General features: G+C 51.1%; 1 protein-coding gene across 1 annotated transcript in view; it reads left to right on the top strand.

Moving 5' to 3' along the window:
- Positions 1–10,798, top strand: part of DGKD (diacylglycerol kinase delta) — a 70,181-nt gene extending 59,383 nt beyond the window's left edge. Inside the window, exons 26-29 of the mRNA XM_007943742.2 lie at positions 860–979; positions 8,421–8,538; positions 9,440–9,570; positions 10,715–10,798. Coding sequence (XP_007941933.2) covers positions 860–979; positions 8,421–8,538; positions 9,440–9,570; positions 10,715–10,798 — 453 coding nt within the window. The remainder of the gene's footprint in view (positions 1–859; positions 980–8,420; positions 8,539–9,439; positions 9,571–10,714) is intronic.
- The last annotated feature ends 2,830 nt before the right edge of the window (positions 10,799–13,628 follow it).

The raw sequence follows: 13,628 nt of genomic DNA, 5'->3' as shown, positions 1-13,628 counted from the left end.
GGTGAGGTGGGCGGCCAGCCGCAGGGTGGCCCCGTGAGGTGGGCGGCCAGCCGCAGGGTGGCCCCGGTGAGGTGGGCGGCCAGCCGCAGGGTGGCTCCGGTGAGGTGGGCGGCCAGCTGCAGGCTCCACTAGGCTCACATTCAGTCCGGAATCCCTGCTCTGGGGTTCCAGACCTCAGCGTGGGGGGAACCTCGGTTGCCTCCTGGTCCTGGCACGTGGAGGGGTCTGTGCCCTCTTGGTGTCTTGTGCAGGCTGTAAGCTTTCACTGACGGCCACTCTCCTGTCCCAGTTGGCAGATTAGAAGTCCCCAGGGGTGGTGGCGCCCATAATGGTCGCAGCCACAGTGCCCGTCCCCTCCTCATCCACGTCCAATGAGTTTGCCTTGGTGAGGCCCGGTGTCACAGTCACATAGGGCAAGGCCAGGGTGGGGTGGCGCCTGCCTGAGGAGGTAGTCAACTTGCTCAAAGGCATGGACTGGAGATGCCCCAAACTCCAGCTTCTCTACTGTCTTCCCATCTCATTCTGAAACATCCCACTGCCTCCTGAAATGTCACAGCAGTGGCCTTCCTGCCTCACTGTCTTCCTGCGCACTGGGTGTAGGTGAACTGCCCCTGGCCTCCTTGTGGACAGGGGGACCACACAGTGAACCAAGCCCCTGGTGGATGTGAGTTCCAGGCAGGCATGGTTTGCTCCACTGCTTCCAAAGGGGAGGTTCTGAGTTAGGCCCCATATGCACTGCTCTGTGACTCAGTTTCCCTAGAAGCTCCACCCAAGCAGAAGACCCCCCATCTCGGGGACCGGGGGTGGGGGCTCCTCGCTCACTGCCCAGTGAACAGCTGTGCCTCTTCCCACTGAGCAGCAGCTGGATCCCCCCCAGAAGGAGCGGCTGGTGGCGGCTCTCGCTGAGACGGACCTGCAGCTCAGGAAGCTGGCGGATGCCCCCTGGCTCTGCCAGCCCCCCGAGCCAGGGGATGAGGAGGTACGTGGCCACAAGTGCAGCCCGCACAGCCCTCGACACAGTGCTCCCAGTGCCTCTGCTGGCCCTTCTGTGAAGACAGGAAGGGCTAGTGGTTTTGTCTGCTGTGGTGTTGTAGCAGCTGCTGCAGTGGGAGGCTTGTGGCCCAGGGCCTGCACAGTCCTGGCGTCACAGCCTGGGGCCTGCCTGGTCACGGGGTGATGTAGACCTCCTGCCCTGCGTTTTTCCCACCGCATCCTCTTCCCGCCCCACCCTCCAGCACAGCTCTTTGCAGCACTCACGTTCCCCTTCCCTGGACCCACTGAGCACAGAGCCTTTATTCTGCTTGTGCTTACAACCAGCCGGAGCATTTTCCTGCTCTTATGCCTTCTGCTGTCGAGACTAGAATTGCTATCAAGTACATAAATACAACCTTCAACCATTTGGAAACGGAAACTTAAAGAACCATACATTTTCCAGTGTCTAATTATAGGCCATTTAGAAAATTAACATTTGACGTCAGTTTTTAAGGTGTAACCAGCACTCTGCATTGAAGTAAATTTATAGCCTTAATGTTTCGATTGTTATAACAAAGAAATAACTAAGTGTTCAAGTCAGAAGTTAGAGGAAGCTGACAAGACCCCGAAGAAAGGGATGAGGAGGTTGGGTCCAGGTGAGAGCAGGGGCCCCTGATGAGAAGTCTCCCCCTTCATCCACACCCTGTACACAGAAGGGTCTGAGGCCCCTTGAAAATACACAGAAGGGGACAAGAAAGGCAATATACAAAGAATACGGGCGAGAGGAGAAAACAAGGCTTGAAGTGCAGGTAAGCTGGGGTGAGGCTGGCTCAACAAAGCCAGCCCACTGAAGGCTTGCCTGCTGGTGGCAGTGTAGGTTATAGTGCAAACATGGACGTGGAGTCTGTGGTGTCCTGAAGTAGATACAACATTTTCAAGGAGTTTCTTGGCAGAGTTGGCAGGGGAGAGCTGCTTTTCAATGTGAAAATCTTGAAATCATCACCAATCTGTTTGTGTAACTGTTGATGGTCGTAACTATGCATAAAACCAGATAAAGTCTGTCTGCCATCTGAGCACGTGCCCAAACTGCGGAGGGTATCATCCAGGTGGGCTGTAAAATGTTTCTGAGAATTACAGCAGACACATAGGGGGCAGTAATCAGTCATGTGTAAAGTGGCCTCAAAAAACTGTCCCCACCAGTATCTTTTCCTGATCTCACTCATTTATCTTGTCCCCATGAGAATGACCATGTAAGGCTCATGTCGTAGGAACACATAAAAATGTGGGGAAGACCCTTTTCATGTTTGGTCCAGTACACAGTTTAGGACTGGGATCCTGGTGGCAGCCCTGCCTTTTCTAGGTCTCAGTTTCCTCAGTTTGGGCTAATTGTTGATGTTTTAGGTGTTTTTCTAAAGTAATTCACAAAGGGCAAAATATGCGATATATCTGGATAATCTCCATCTTTGGTTTTCATGAGAGCTGAGAGACTTTGAGAAGCAGCTTGTTTAGTGGCCATGCAGTTGGGGTACTCCCTTTGCTTGGGGAGCTTGCATTTTTATAACAGTAATTTCAGAAGGGAGCAACAAAGCATCTGGAAGGTCTGCCACTGAAGTGCCATTTTTTTATAGCAGTTCCAGAAGAGTTAGAAATCATCTGTTGCTATAACCAAAATTACGTGCAATTCCAAAACACTACTGAGAATTCGTAAAAATATTCACGCACTCTCCAGAAGTCCTGCAGGCTCTAGGGAGAGCAGTCAGTTTAGCAATCAGGTTGGGCTGAAGTGGCTTTGGGGAGAGCCTGACTTTCCAAGACTTTGGTAGAAGTTGTAACAGCAGCATACCCAGCTTGTTAATGAGAACTAGGAGTAGGCTTCAGATAAGAGTCATTTACAAATCAGACTAAAACAGGGTTGGTTAAAGGAGTTTCCTTTATGTCCTTCTGAAGGGTCACTAATTGTTCAATTAACTCTGAACCATCATGAGAAGAAGAGGTATTCTCATTAACAGTGGGGAGAAGGGTGGTTAGATTCAGGTCAGCCACAGAACTGAGTCCAACATTGGAGGTAGCTAGAAGGACTTTGTAAGACTTGAGTGTGCTATTAGAAAGATGTTGAGTTAAAACAGAACTAACTAAGGTATGACTGTTGGTCTCCCCAACCAAAGCAAAGCAGAATGAAGAAAATCAGAGGCGAATGGGGCAGTTAGTTCAGAGGCCTTACGGACAACACGAATCCCAGACTTCACAACCCAAGAACCCAAAAACCAGACGGTGCCTGGCTGCCACTGCCAACTACTCTGAAATGGGCCGTAGTAGGAGGTCCTGGATAGAGGGGAAGAAAAATGTGGACTGAAACTCAAAATAATAAAAATTATCAGGCTTACTGGCCTGAAAGACTTAGGAATCCCCGACACTATGGCCCCCATGGCTCAATTCTCAGGCACACAATAGGCCTATAAGGTGAATAACACCAAGGACACACTCCCTAGAACAACCAACCTTATGAGATCAAAGGGCAGCCTTGCACAGTAATAAAGCTCAGACAGCTGGGAGGGATAGGAAAGAAGGATGGATGGAAACAGTAACCACAGGGAGGAAGTGGGAAGAGAGCTGTTAACATTGTACAGATTGCAGTCAATGTCCTGAAGCAAAATGTGTATGAATTGTTGAGTGGAAAACCAATTTGCTCTGTAAACTTTCACCCAAATCACAGTTAAAAGTTAAAAAACAACAGAATTAAGTAAAGCCAATACAGCGTGGGCATGTCAACATCCAGAAAATGACCCAGCGCTGTGCTGGCAGTAGTTTCTACTGATTTGGCAGTGACAGCTACAGCTCTAAGGAAAAGAAGGTAGCTTCAGGCCTCTGTTGCCTCCCATTTTTGCGTCAGCACACCTAAAGCATTTCCAGATATTTCATGCACGAATAGAGAAAACTCTAGATGGTAATTAGGGAAATCTAAGCAGATGTGTTCAAGTTGAAGTTGAAGACAATTAAAACAAGTCTACGAGAGCTAAAATATGACATTGAATGTATCCCTCCTGGGTTTAGTGACCATCTAAAGAATAGATTTGATGCATTGAACACCAGTGACTGAAAACCAGAAGAATTGTGGGATGACATCAAGAACATCATCCATGAAGAAAGCAAAAGGTCATTAAAAAGAAGAAAAGACCAAAATGGATGTAAGAAGACACTGAAACTTGCCCTTGAATGGAGAGTAGCTAAGGCAAATGGAAGAAATGACAAGATAAAAGAGCTGAACAGAAGATTTCAAAGAGCAACTTGAGCAGACAAACCAGTTACTGTAATGAAATGTGCAAAGATCTGGAGTTAGAAAACCCAAAGGGAAGAACCCGCTCGGCATTTCTCAAGCTGAAAGAACTGAGGAAAAAAATTAAGCCTTGAGTTGCAGTAATGAAAGATTCTATGGGCAATGTATTGAATGATGCAGGAAGCATCAAAAGAAGATGGAAGGAATACACAGTCACTGTACCAAAAAGAACTGGTTGATCTTCATCCATTTCAGGAGGTGGCATATGATCTAGAACCAATGGCAGTGAAGGAAAAAGTCGAAGCTGCAATGAAGGAATTGGCAAAGAACAAGGCTCCAGGAATTGATGGAATACCCACTGAGATGTTTCAACAAATGGATGCCCTGCTGGAGCCACTCACTCAGTTATGCCAAGAGATTTGGAAGACAGCTACCTGGCCAACTGACCAGAAGAGATCCATATTTGTACCCATTCCAAAGAAAGGTGATCCCATAGATTGTGGAAATTATTGAACAATATCAATATCACCTGCAAGTAAAATCTTACTGAAGATAATTCAGAAATGGTTGCAGCAGTATATTGACAAAACTTCCAGAAATGCAAGCTTCATTCAGAAGAGGATGTAGAATGAGGGATATCGTTGCTGATGTCAGATGGATCTTGGCTCAAAGCAAAGAATACCAGAAAGATGTTTTATTGACTATGCAAAAGCATTCAATTGTGTGGATCATAACAAGCTATGGGTAGTGTTGAAAATAATGGGAATTCCAGAACACTTAATTGTGCTCATGAGGAACCTGTACACAGACCAGGAGGCTACTGTTCAAACAGAACAAGGGGACACTACATGGTTTAAAATCAGGAAGGGAGTGTGTCAGGGTTGTATCCTTTCCACATACTTATTCAATGTGTATGCTGAGCACATAATCCGAGAAGTTGAACTATATGAAGAAGAACATGGTATCAGGATTGGAGGAGGAATCATTAACAACCTAAGAAACACTGATGACACAACTTTGCTTGCTGAAAGTAAGGATGACTTGAAAGGTGAAGATTGGACACTACAGTCTGCAGTATGGATTATACCTCAATATAAAGAAGAGATTTGTGCTACAGTAGCCACAGAATGCAAGAACACTCACAGCTGTAATTTTTTTCTGGTTTCAGGTATAGAGAATGCAAAAATAGCTTCTTTCTGCTAAGGATCAATAGAAATGCCTTCTGCAGAAATTAAATGACCTAAATACTTGACAGAAAGTTGGGCCAATTGTAGTTTTTTAAAGAAACTTTATGTCTTCCAGTAGCTAAATGTTTTAACAAGATTACACTATCTTCAAGGCAAGTCTGCTGACAGGCAGAGCAGATTAGTAAATCATCAACATATTCCAGTAGAGTGAACATATTTGTAATTTGTAAAGGTTGCAAGTCTGCATGTAAGATTTGAGAAAAATAAGTAGGAGATTAAATAAAAGTTTGTGGCATTACAGTCCAGGTGAATTGTTGATTTTTCACAGGTGAAGTCAAACAAACACTGGCTTTCTGAGTGCACAGGCAGGGATACTAAAGAAAGCACTACAGATGTCAGTTACTATAAAATGGGTGGCATCTGGAGGAACATTACAAAGTAATGAATGGGGGTTTGGGATCATGGGAAATCTAGGAATAGCAATGTGGTTGATAGCCTGCAGATCCTGAACAAACCACCAACATTTGTTGTTGGGTTTCTTAACAGCAAATGCAGGGGTGTTACCAGGGCTGGTGTAGGGGGCAGTTAATCCTTTCAAAAGGAAGTTCTGAAGGATAGAGGCTGTTCCTCCTTTAGCTTCTCACTTGAGGGTGTATTGGGGAAACCTTGGTAAAGGCTTCGAGGCGTCTACTTGAATTGTAGTGGGTTTTGCTGTAAAACATGCCCCACATCGGTAGATGTGGTGGCCCATAGGTATTCAGGAATTGATGCAAAAAGGGGGAGGAGGGTCAGACGGACTGGACTTTCTTCATGCGTGACCAGTGTTTGCACACCACAAGCAGCTTCTTCCCTCGGAATGAGCTCTGATTTAGATCCCTCAGTGGGATTCTGGGGGTTCTCAATAGCTTAAAAATATGTCTTCCTTTTCCAAAAATTGTAAATGGCAGACCCATGTAGACAAAAGGTCACAGCCTAACAAATTAACAGCACTATCTGGGCTAAAGGTCTTCAGTGAGACCTAAAGAAATAGGAATAGATTGGGAGTGTATCAAAGATTGCTCTTGATACACAATTTTTCAAGTTTTTGTACTCCGAGGCAGAGGCTTTTGTAAACAACTGGGGTTAATTGAAGATAGGGCGGCTATAGTGTCAATTACAAATGTACAAGGATCTCCATTAATATGCATGGTAGTTTATCCTTGATGGTTACGTGCAACTATAGGAAAAGTCCCTTTTTTGTCTTCAGATTCCCTTCATTCCATATCTGGTTGAAGGATTTCCTGTTTATACAGCTTCTTTTGATTAGTTTTGAACTTGTAGCAGCAGTCTTTTTTCCATTGCCCAGATTTCTTGCAATAATTGCAAGTACCACATTCAGTTCCTTCATAGGGCTTGGATTTACTTTGTTGGATAAACCCCCAAAACCCACTGCCATCAAATTGTAGTTTTATAGTTTTTTAAAGAAACTTTATGTATTCCAGTAGCTAAATGTTTTAACAGATTACACTATATTCAAGGCAAGTCTGCTGACTCATAGCAACCCTATAGGACAGAGTAGAACTGCCCCATAGAGTTTCTAAGGCCTTAAATCTAGCTGTTGTCATTATAAGGCCATCTGTTTGCATTGGAGGTTGGTTGGTTCTCCACGGTCTGAGAAAGCTTGTGAGCTACGTAGTCAGCTCAGCAACGGGAACTGTTTCCAGTCTAGTTGGTCCCTTTACTAGAGCTGAGATTTCAGGTTTGAGGCCAGAAATGAATCCTGCACTGGAAGATTCTGTAGCCCCTGGAGCTAATGGATCAAGACCAGAATGTTCAGAAAAAATGTTTTTGGAATGACCAGGTTTGATAATCATAAACATTCTTGTCTTTGTGTTGTATATAAGAATGAATTTTAGTCAAGTCTGTTTTTGGGGGCAAAGCCATAGGGATGGCCTCAGACAATCTTTCGTATATTGCTCAGGTAAAATCTAGGGTAGAATCTAGGTCAGCCCTGGCAAGAAAAAACTATTGCACTTGAAAAAGAAGGGCATTACACTGTATTTTCTAGTAGTGCTGGGTGACACCCATGTGTAAGTGCAAGCTGCTGCATTTGTGTGTGCACAGAAATCGCTGGTAGTGCTGTGTTGGAGAGGACACAAGGAGTGACTCCGTAAACTAGACTTCTTCCCTGCTGACCCGTAAATATTTAATTACATTCTAATAGGCTAGGGGAGGTTCCTTTAAAAAGGTGATCTTGATGTCATAATGACCAAACACTCCAACTTTAGAAGGTTGGCTGAATGACTTATTTCATAACGTTTGTGTATCACAGTATGATAAAAAAAAAAAAAACAACAACTGAATGTTGCCTTTGAGTTGATTCCGACTCCTGTGACCTTGTAGGACAGATCAGAACTGTTCCACTGGGTTTCCTAGGCTGTCACCTTTATAGAAGCAAACTGCCAGGTCTGTTGTCCTGTGGAGTGTCTGGTGGGTTTAAATCACCAGCTTGCAGTATGATAAACCAAAAAAACCAAACTCGCTGCCCTCGAATCGATTTGTATTCATAGTTGACCTCCAAGGCTGTAAATGTTTTCAAGGCTGTAAATCTTTATGGAAACAGACTGCCCAGTCTCTTCTGCAGAGCAGCTGGTGGGTTCAAACCTCAGACCTTCTGGTTAGCGGCCAAATGCCTTACCCACTGCGCTACCAGAGCTCCTTTGGAGAATAATATTCACCTAATGTTTACAAAGTGTTAAATCTCATGAGAAATGGGCATATTTTATGAAATAAAAAAAAACCACCACTATCAAAATGGACACCATATGATCACAACTACTTGTGAAAGCCCTGAAAATTGGGAGTAAAGCAGGGGCCAGGCTTTTGCGGAGCCTGGAGGTGCCTCTTCCTGGCCTGCCAGCCTCTGCCGCCTCCCTGAGCCGGAGGCCCGGCCTGTCCTGAGGTTGGGGTGCCGGGCGGACGCTCAGAGCTCCTCCCTTTCCCCACAGGGTGCAGTGCTGGATCTTTCCAAACGCAGCCGCAGCGGTAAATTTCGCCTCGTGACCAAGTTCAAAAAGGAGAAAAACAACAAGAACAAAGCAGCCCGCAGCAGCCTGGGAGCCCCGGGTACTTGCCACCTCCCGCCAGCGGCCCTGGCCCATCGGCCTCGTGTCTGCTTCCCTGCTCGGCCTTTGCCGGCTCTGCCCGTCTGTCCCCATCCCTGCGCCTTCTGGCCCCAAAGTGCACACCAGTGGTCAGTCTGTAGCGCCGACCACGCCCTTCCTGTCCCGTGTCCACCACCACGCTCTGTCCTGACCATGCTTTCCAGGCGCCCTCCAGGGTGAGGGCCCCACCTCCTCCTTCCCCTCCGGACGGTGTGATGGTGGGCGGGGGGAGGGGACAGAGGTGACAGTGACAACCTTGGAGATGCAAACACTCCAGACTCAGGCTGCCAGCCAGGACCTGTTGCTGGGCCTGTCCCTCCGCCTGCTGATTACTGTCTAATGGATGCGTCAATCATACTTCCGGGCTGGTGATTGTGGCTGGTGAAATCGGACAAGAGCGCTCAGGGATGTTGCTTTGTGTCAGTCAATCGGTGTTTCGTGCTCCGCCACCCTGTGCCCGCCCCAATTGAGGGTGGCGTTGGCTGCCACAAAGGGCAGGCTCTTTCTGATTTTCTTAGCACATGCGACAGGAAATTGGGTTTCTGTTCATGATTGTGGGTGTGATGACCAGAAATCTGAATCTTGCATGTCTCCTTCCTGCCAGGGCCCCTGAGGGGTCCCGTCACTGTAGCCAGGCGATGCTGCCCCCATCTGGGGGGCTCCGCTCCCTCCTGGGGCATGCTGGAAAATGCCCCTCCGAAAGCTGCTCCTTGGCCTGGCAGGAACGACCCTGCTTCCGCTGCCGCACTCGCCCGGAGCTGGTGACCCTGCCTCTTCTCCCGACGGGGCCGGGCTGGCGCAGGGTCAGGGTCTGCTGTGGGCGCGGGCTGGCACTCACTGCTCCTGCTTTCCGTCTCTGACAGTGCACCTCTGGGGGACAGAGGAGGTGGCTGCCTGGCTGGACCACCTGAGTCTCTGTGAGTATAAGGACATCTTCACACGTCATGACATCCGGGGCTCCGAGCTCCTGCACCTGGAGCGGAGGGACCTCAAGGTACTTGACGGTCACCTTCACGCGGCCTCTGTCTTTCCCCCACCTGCTGTGTCCTACAGTCCTGCTGCTTCTCAGCTTTCTCCTCAGACCACAGGGGACGTGGCGGCCCCACCTGGCCCAGGCAAAGCTAGGAGTACATGTACTGGGGAGGAAGGACTAATTTCCTTAGCTTGATTCCGACTCAGCAAGCCCCTTTGAGTTTCCAAGGTGGTAAATCTTTATGGAAGTAGATTGCCCAGTCATCTTCTGTGTAGTGGCAGATGGGTTTGAACCACCAACCTTCTGGTTAGCAGTCAAATGCCTTAGGCACTCCACCACCAGAGTTCCTTAATTAGCAGAGCATTTTAACATTGAAAACATTGTTTGGGAAGTAGCCTAAGCTGCTGAGTCCCAGCTGAAGAGCTGTGGTGCGCACCACCTTCTGGTGAGAGGCACCCTCCCCGGGGGTTGCTGATGTCCTTACTGTGCAGAGCTCTGGGGCTCCGCTCTCGAGCTCCCAGCCCGCCTCGTGCATCTGTGACCCAGTTACTATGCAACCTGCATGAGTGACAGTGAGAGCCCGCCAGTATATTGATTTTGGGGTAATACATCTTAGTGACCAGGCGAGTTCACAGTCAGGACTTGGTGAACCAGGATGGGCTGTTTAGTACGGTTGCCAGACTGACCCGAGGTGAGGACGGGCTGTTGATGTGGTAGCCAGACAAACGCGAGGTGGCTGTGTTTCCTGCAGCACGTCGTCCGTAAGGTGGCCTTCTGGCCCCTTTACTGGCGGCGGGGACAGTCACGGCCTCCGCTGTCTTGGGCTCACTTAGCTCTCAGCCAGGACTGCCCCAGATACCAGGGCCGTCTTCCTGCCCGGCTGTGGCGTCCAAGTCTAGGCCTCGAGTTGCCACCTTTGTCCCAAGAAGTGACAGGCCACCTCGGGCATCATGAACAGTGGCTCTCCGTGTTACGTGCTGTCCACTTGCCCAGCTCTGTCCTGAATGGCTTGTCCCTGACGAGTCAGTGATGTTGTACAGCACAGGGGACAATGTGTCTGGCGTGGACGTGGTGTCACAGGTGTGCCGACTGCCCCTTTGTGTCACCGTTCAGTGGCCCTCACCCTTGTTGCACCCCACACCCATGGCTGTCCCCTCCCCCGCAGGACCTGGGCGTGACCAAGGTGGGCCACATGAAGCGCATCCTGTGTGGGATCAAGGAGTTGAGCCGGGTGGCCGCCGAGGCCTAGCATCCACGCTGGCGGCCTGCGTGCTGCGCGCCCGGGACTGAGGCTGCCGCCCTCTGGTGCTACCACCCCTCGGCCACCCCACCCCGTGGGGCCTGACACCAACGCAGCTGCCTTCGAGCCGGTTCCTTCCCCCTGCCGTCCCCTCACGGAGAAGGTTGCCCACAAAGGCCTGCAGTTTCCTGGTCGGCAGGTGGCGCATGGCATGGATCCATTTCCCAGACTGTTGATGTTAATTTGAAGTGAAGAGAGAGGAGAAGCCCCTCCCACTGAAGGCAGTGGCTGGCTGTGTCCCCGAGCTGGCCCATCCTCAGGTCCCCAGTCCCTCAAGCCTGGCCTGGTGCACCCCGCTCCTCCCTGGAGACAGGAGATGACGTGGTCAGCCCTCCCCTCTCCCCCCAGTGTCTGTGTGTAGACATTTCCTGGGTGCTGGTGAGGGACAGGCTGGCCTGGTTCCCTGGCCAATGCTCCCAGGCAAGTGTGGCTGTGGGTGGGCAGGGCTGTGGGGCCCCTGCTTCTTACCCCCTGGGGGTTGAAGGCTGTTGTCTTGACAGTGCCGCTGCAGGGACTCAGACTTCAAGACCAACACATCTGTGTCGCCTCTGTCTCTAGCCACAGGCGGTGTGAGCTCCAACCCCAAGACCAAGCTGGAACAGTCGGGGGGGGGGGCAGTGCCCGTAGAGGGTTACCTTTTCAGGTGGGGTATAGGGCAGGGGCTGAAGCCTGGGGCACCGGTTTCCCGTCACAGGGTCTTGGCCGTCAATACTGACTGTATCCTCCGTGCGCCTTCCAAAGAGGCTCACACCTCCTGGAGCTCAGGCCACATCCTGGGAAGGGGTTTGCCCTCAACAAAAGCCCTGGCGTGGCGCAGCAGCCCTGGCCAGGCCCCCACCTGAGTCACTGCATTGCACATAGTTCACAGACTCCTGATGGCTCCCCTTGTACCAGTGCACCTCGGGCAACGCTGGCGCTGTGGTCGAGGCACCCCGGGGATGGGCCACCTTGGGGGCTGGGCTAAGTCTCCGGAACATGGCCTTGGGTGTGGTGACCCACCCCTGCTGAGGAGGGGGTGCCTCACTGGGACCTCAGCCCTACCATCAGGCCGAGTCCATGACTCAGTAGGGGGCGTCAGGGGCTGCGAGTGAAGGTATCTCAGCTCCGGCGAGGACAGGGTGGCCTCTGGCCGTCATGTGGGGTGGGGAAATGGTGCGTGACACCGTTCTAGGTCTGTGATTCGATTTCCCACCAACAGTCATTTGGGGTGCAGGGAGTTTGAGAAAGAAAGAAGCTAGGTATCCACCGGAAATCACGCTGACAAAGGCGACGGTGCCGGACCGGGCCGGGCTGCTGGCCTGCCTCACCGGCCTGGGGCGCCCCGCAATTCTGGGCCCTCGGTCGGCTCCAGGGCCCGCTGGGGCCTTGGGGATGCAGGCAGGCCTGGCGTGGTGAGGGCAGCACGGGGCACCCCGAGGCCCAAAGGGCCTCCCTTTGGGAAAGACCTTGCTTTGGGTCAGGAGAATGCGTTTCTGTAATTGCAGTGAGAACGGGTTTCGCGCGCACCTGCCCGGCGCCTTCTGCCTCCCGCGGCGTCCCTGCCGTGTCGCCGGAGTGTTGCCGGAGCGCGGGAGGAAGGGGCCCTGAGGCTCCCGGTCTAGGAGGAAGGGCCTAGCGCCCTCGGGTGGGACTCCCCCTCGTATTTATAATCCTAATTTATACAGCGACCCCTGGAAGAGCCGCCCTTGTATTGTTATGTACATAGTCCGAATCTGAGCGTTGTAAATAAGTCGTTCCTGTGAATAAATAAAACGCGCCTGTTTTTGACCTTCCGTGAGCAGATGCGGTCATCAGTCCTTGTGCTTCGACATAAAATCCTGGTTGTCAACATCTCTGCAAAGCGCATTGGGAAACGTTTTTCAGCTGCAAAGGCCGCGGCCTGCAGGCGCCCTGGCCTCTGCCCAGGCCGGAGCCGGAGCCGAAGCCAGTAGATCCGCTCTCAAACCTTTGCTGCGAGGCCCCTGCAGCTCGCGATCCCTCTCGGTTTGAGGGCCTTGATTTCAAGGAAGCTGCGTCTCTAAGGTCACTTCACCCAGATTCCTGGAGCGAGGGATGGGGACCCCAGAAGAGAACGTCAGATGGCAGGGCTGCACGGGCCTGGGGACTGCTGGCTGTCTCCCCGGCACTCTCCCTCGCTTCTTCCCTATTTAACGTCCGGCGTTTGTTCTGAAAGGCGCGCCCCTCCATGTGGCCATGTGTTTCAGGCGTTAATGCCTTATGGCTGCAATATGGCTGCCACACAGTTCCAAGCATCACGTCCAAACGGGAGCAGGTCCAGCGTGGGATGGGGGGCCGGCTGTCGCTTAGGTGCCTCTGGAAAGCTAAGGGAAGCCTTTTGAGCGGACCTCAAGAGGCTCTAAAGACGATGATAGCCGTCACCGGATTCATCTGGCTCGATCCCTCGGCAGCCAGCTTTCTATAACCAACTCTCCTGGAAATAGAGTTGGGGGACCATTCTTTGAAGAGGTACACCTATGACACACGGGTTTGGGCCATGAACGGGGATCAGGCAGCGCCTACTGGTAAACCGGTTCCAAGGAAACTCCGGGCCAGCCGGTGTACATTTGCAACCCATTTGTCGTGTGTGCGGAGGCCAGCCTGGTGGAGGGTGGTCTGAGCGCGCTCAGGCCCGCCCTTCTAGGCCCGGACAGGGAGTGGCTCTGCCTGGGCTGGCGGGCAGCCCTGAGCACACAGAGCCAGGTGGAAAGGGCCACCTTCGAACCTGCTCTTGACTGGGGCAGGGGCTTGCTTGGGCACAGCTCTTATACCTACCATGGCG

This window comes from Orycteropus afer, unplaced genomic scaffold, assembly GCF_000298275.1.
Source record: "Orycteropus afer afer isolate SDZICR_OR568_19922 unplaced genomic scaffold, OryAfe1.0 scaffold00006, whole genome shotgun sequence".
Taxonomy (NCBI): domain Eukaryota; kingdom Metazoa; phylum Chordata; class Mammalia; order Tubulidentata; family Orycteropodidae; genus Orycteropus; species Orycteropus afer.
Note: the sequence above shows the minus strand (reverse complement) of the source record. Positions and strands in the feature narration are given on the sequence as shown.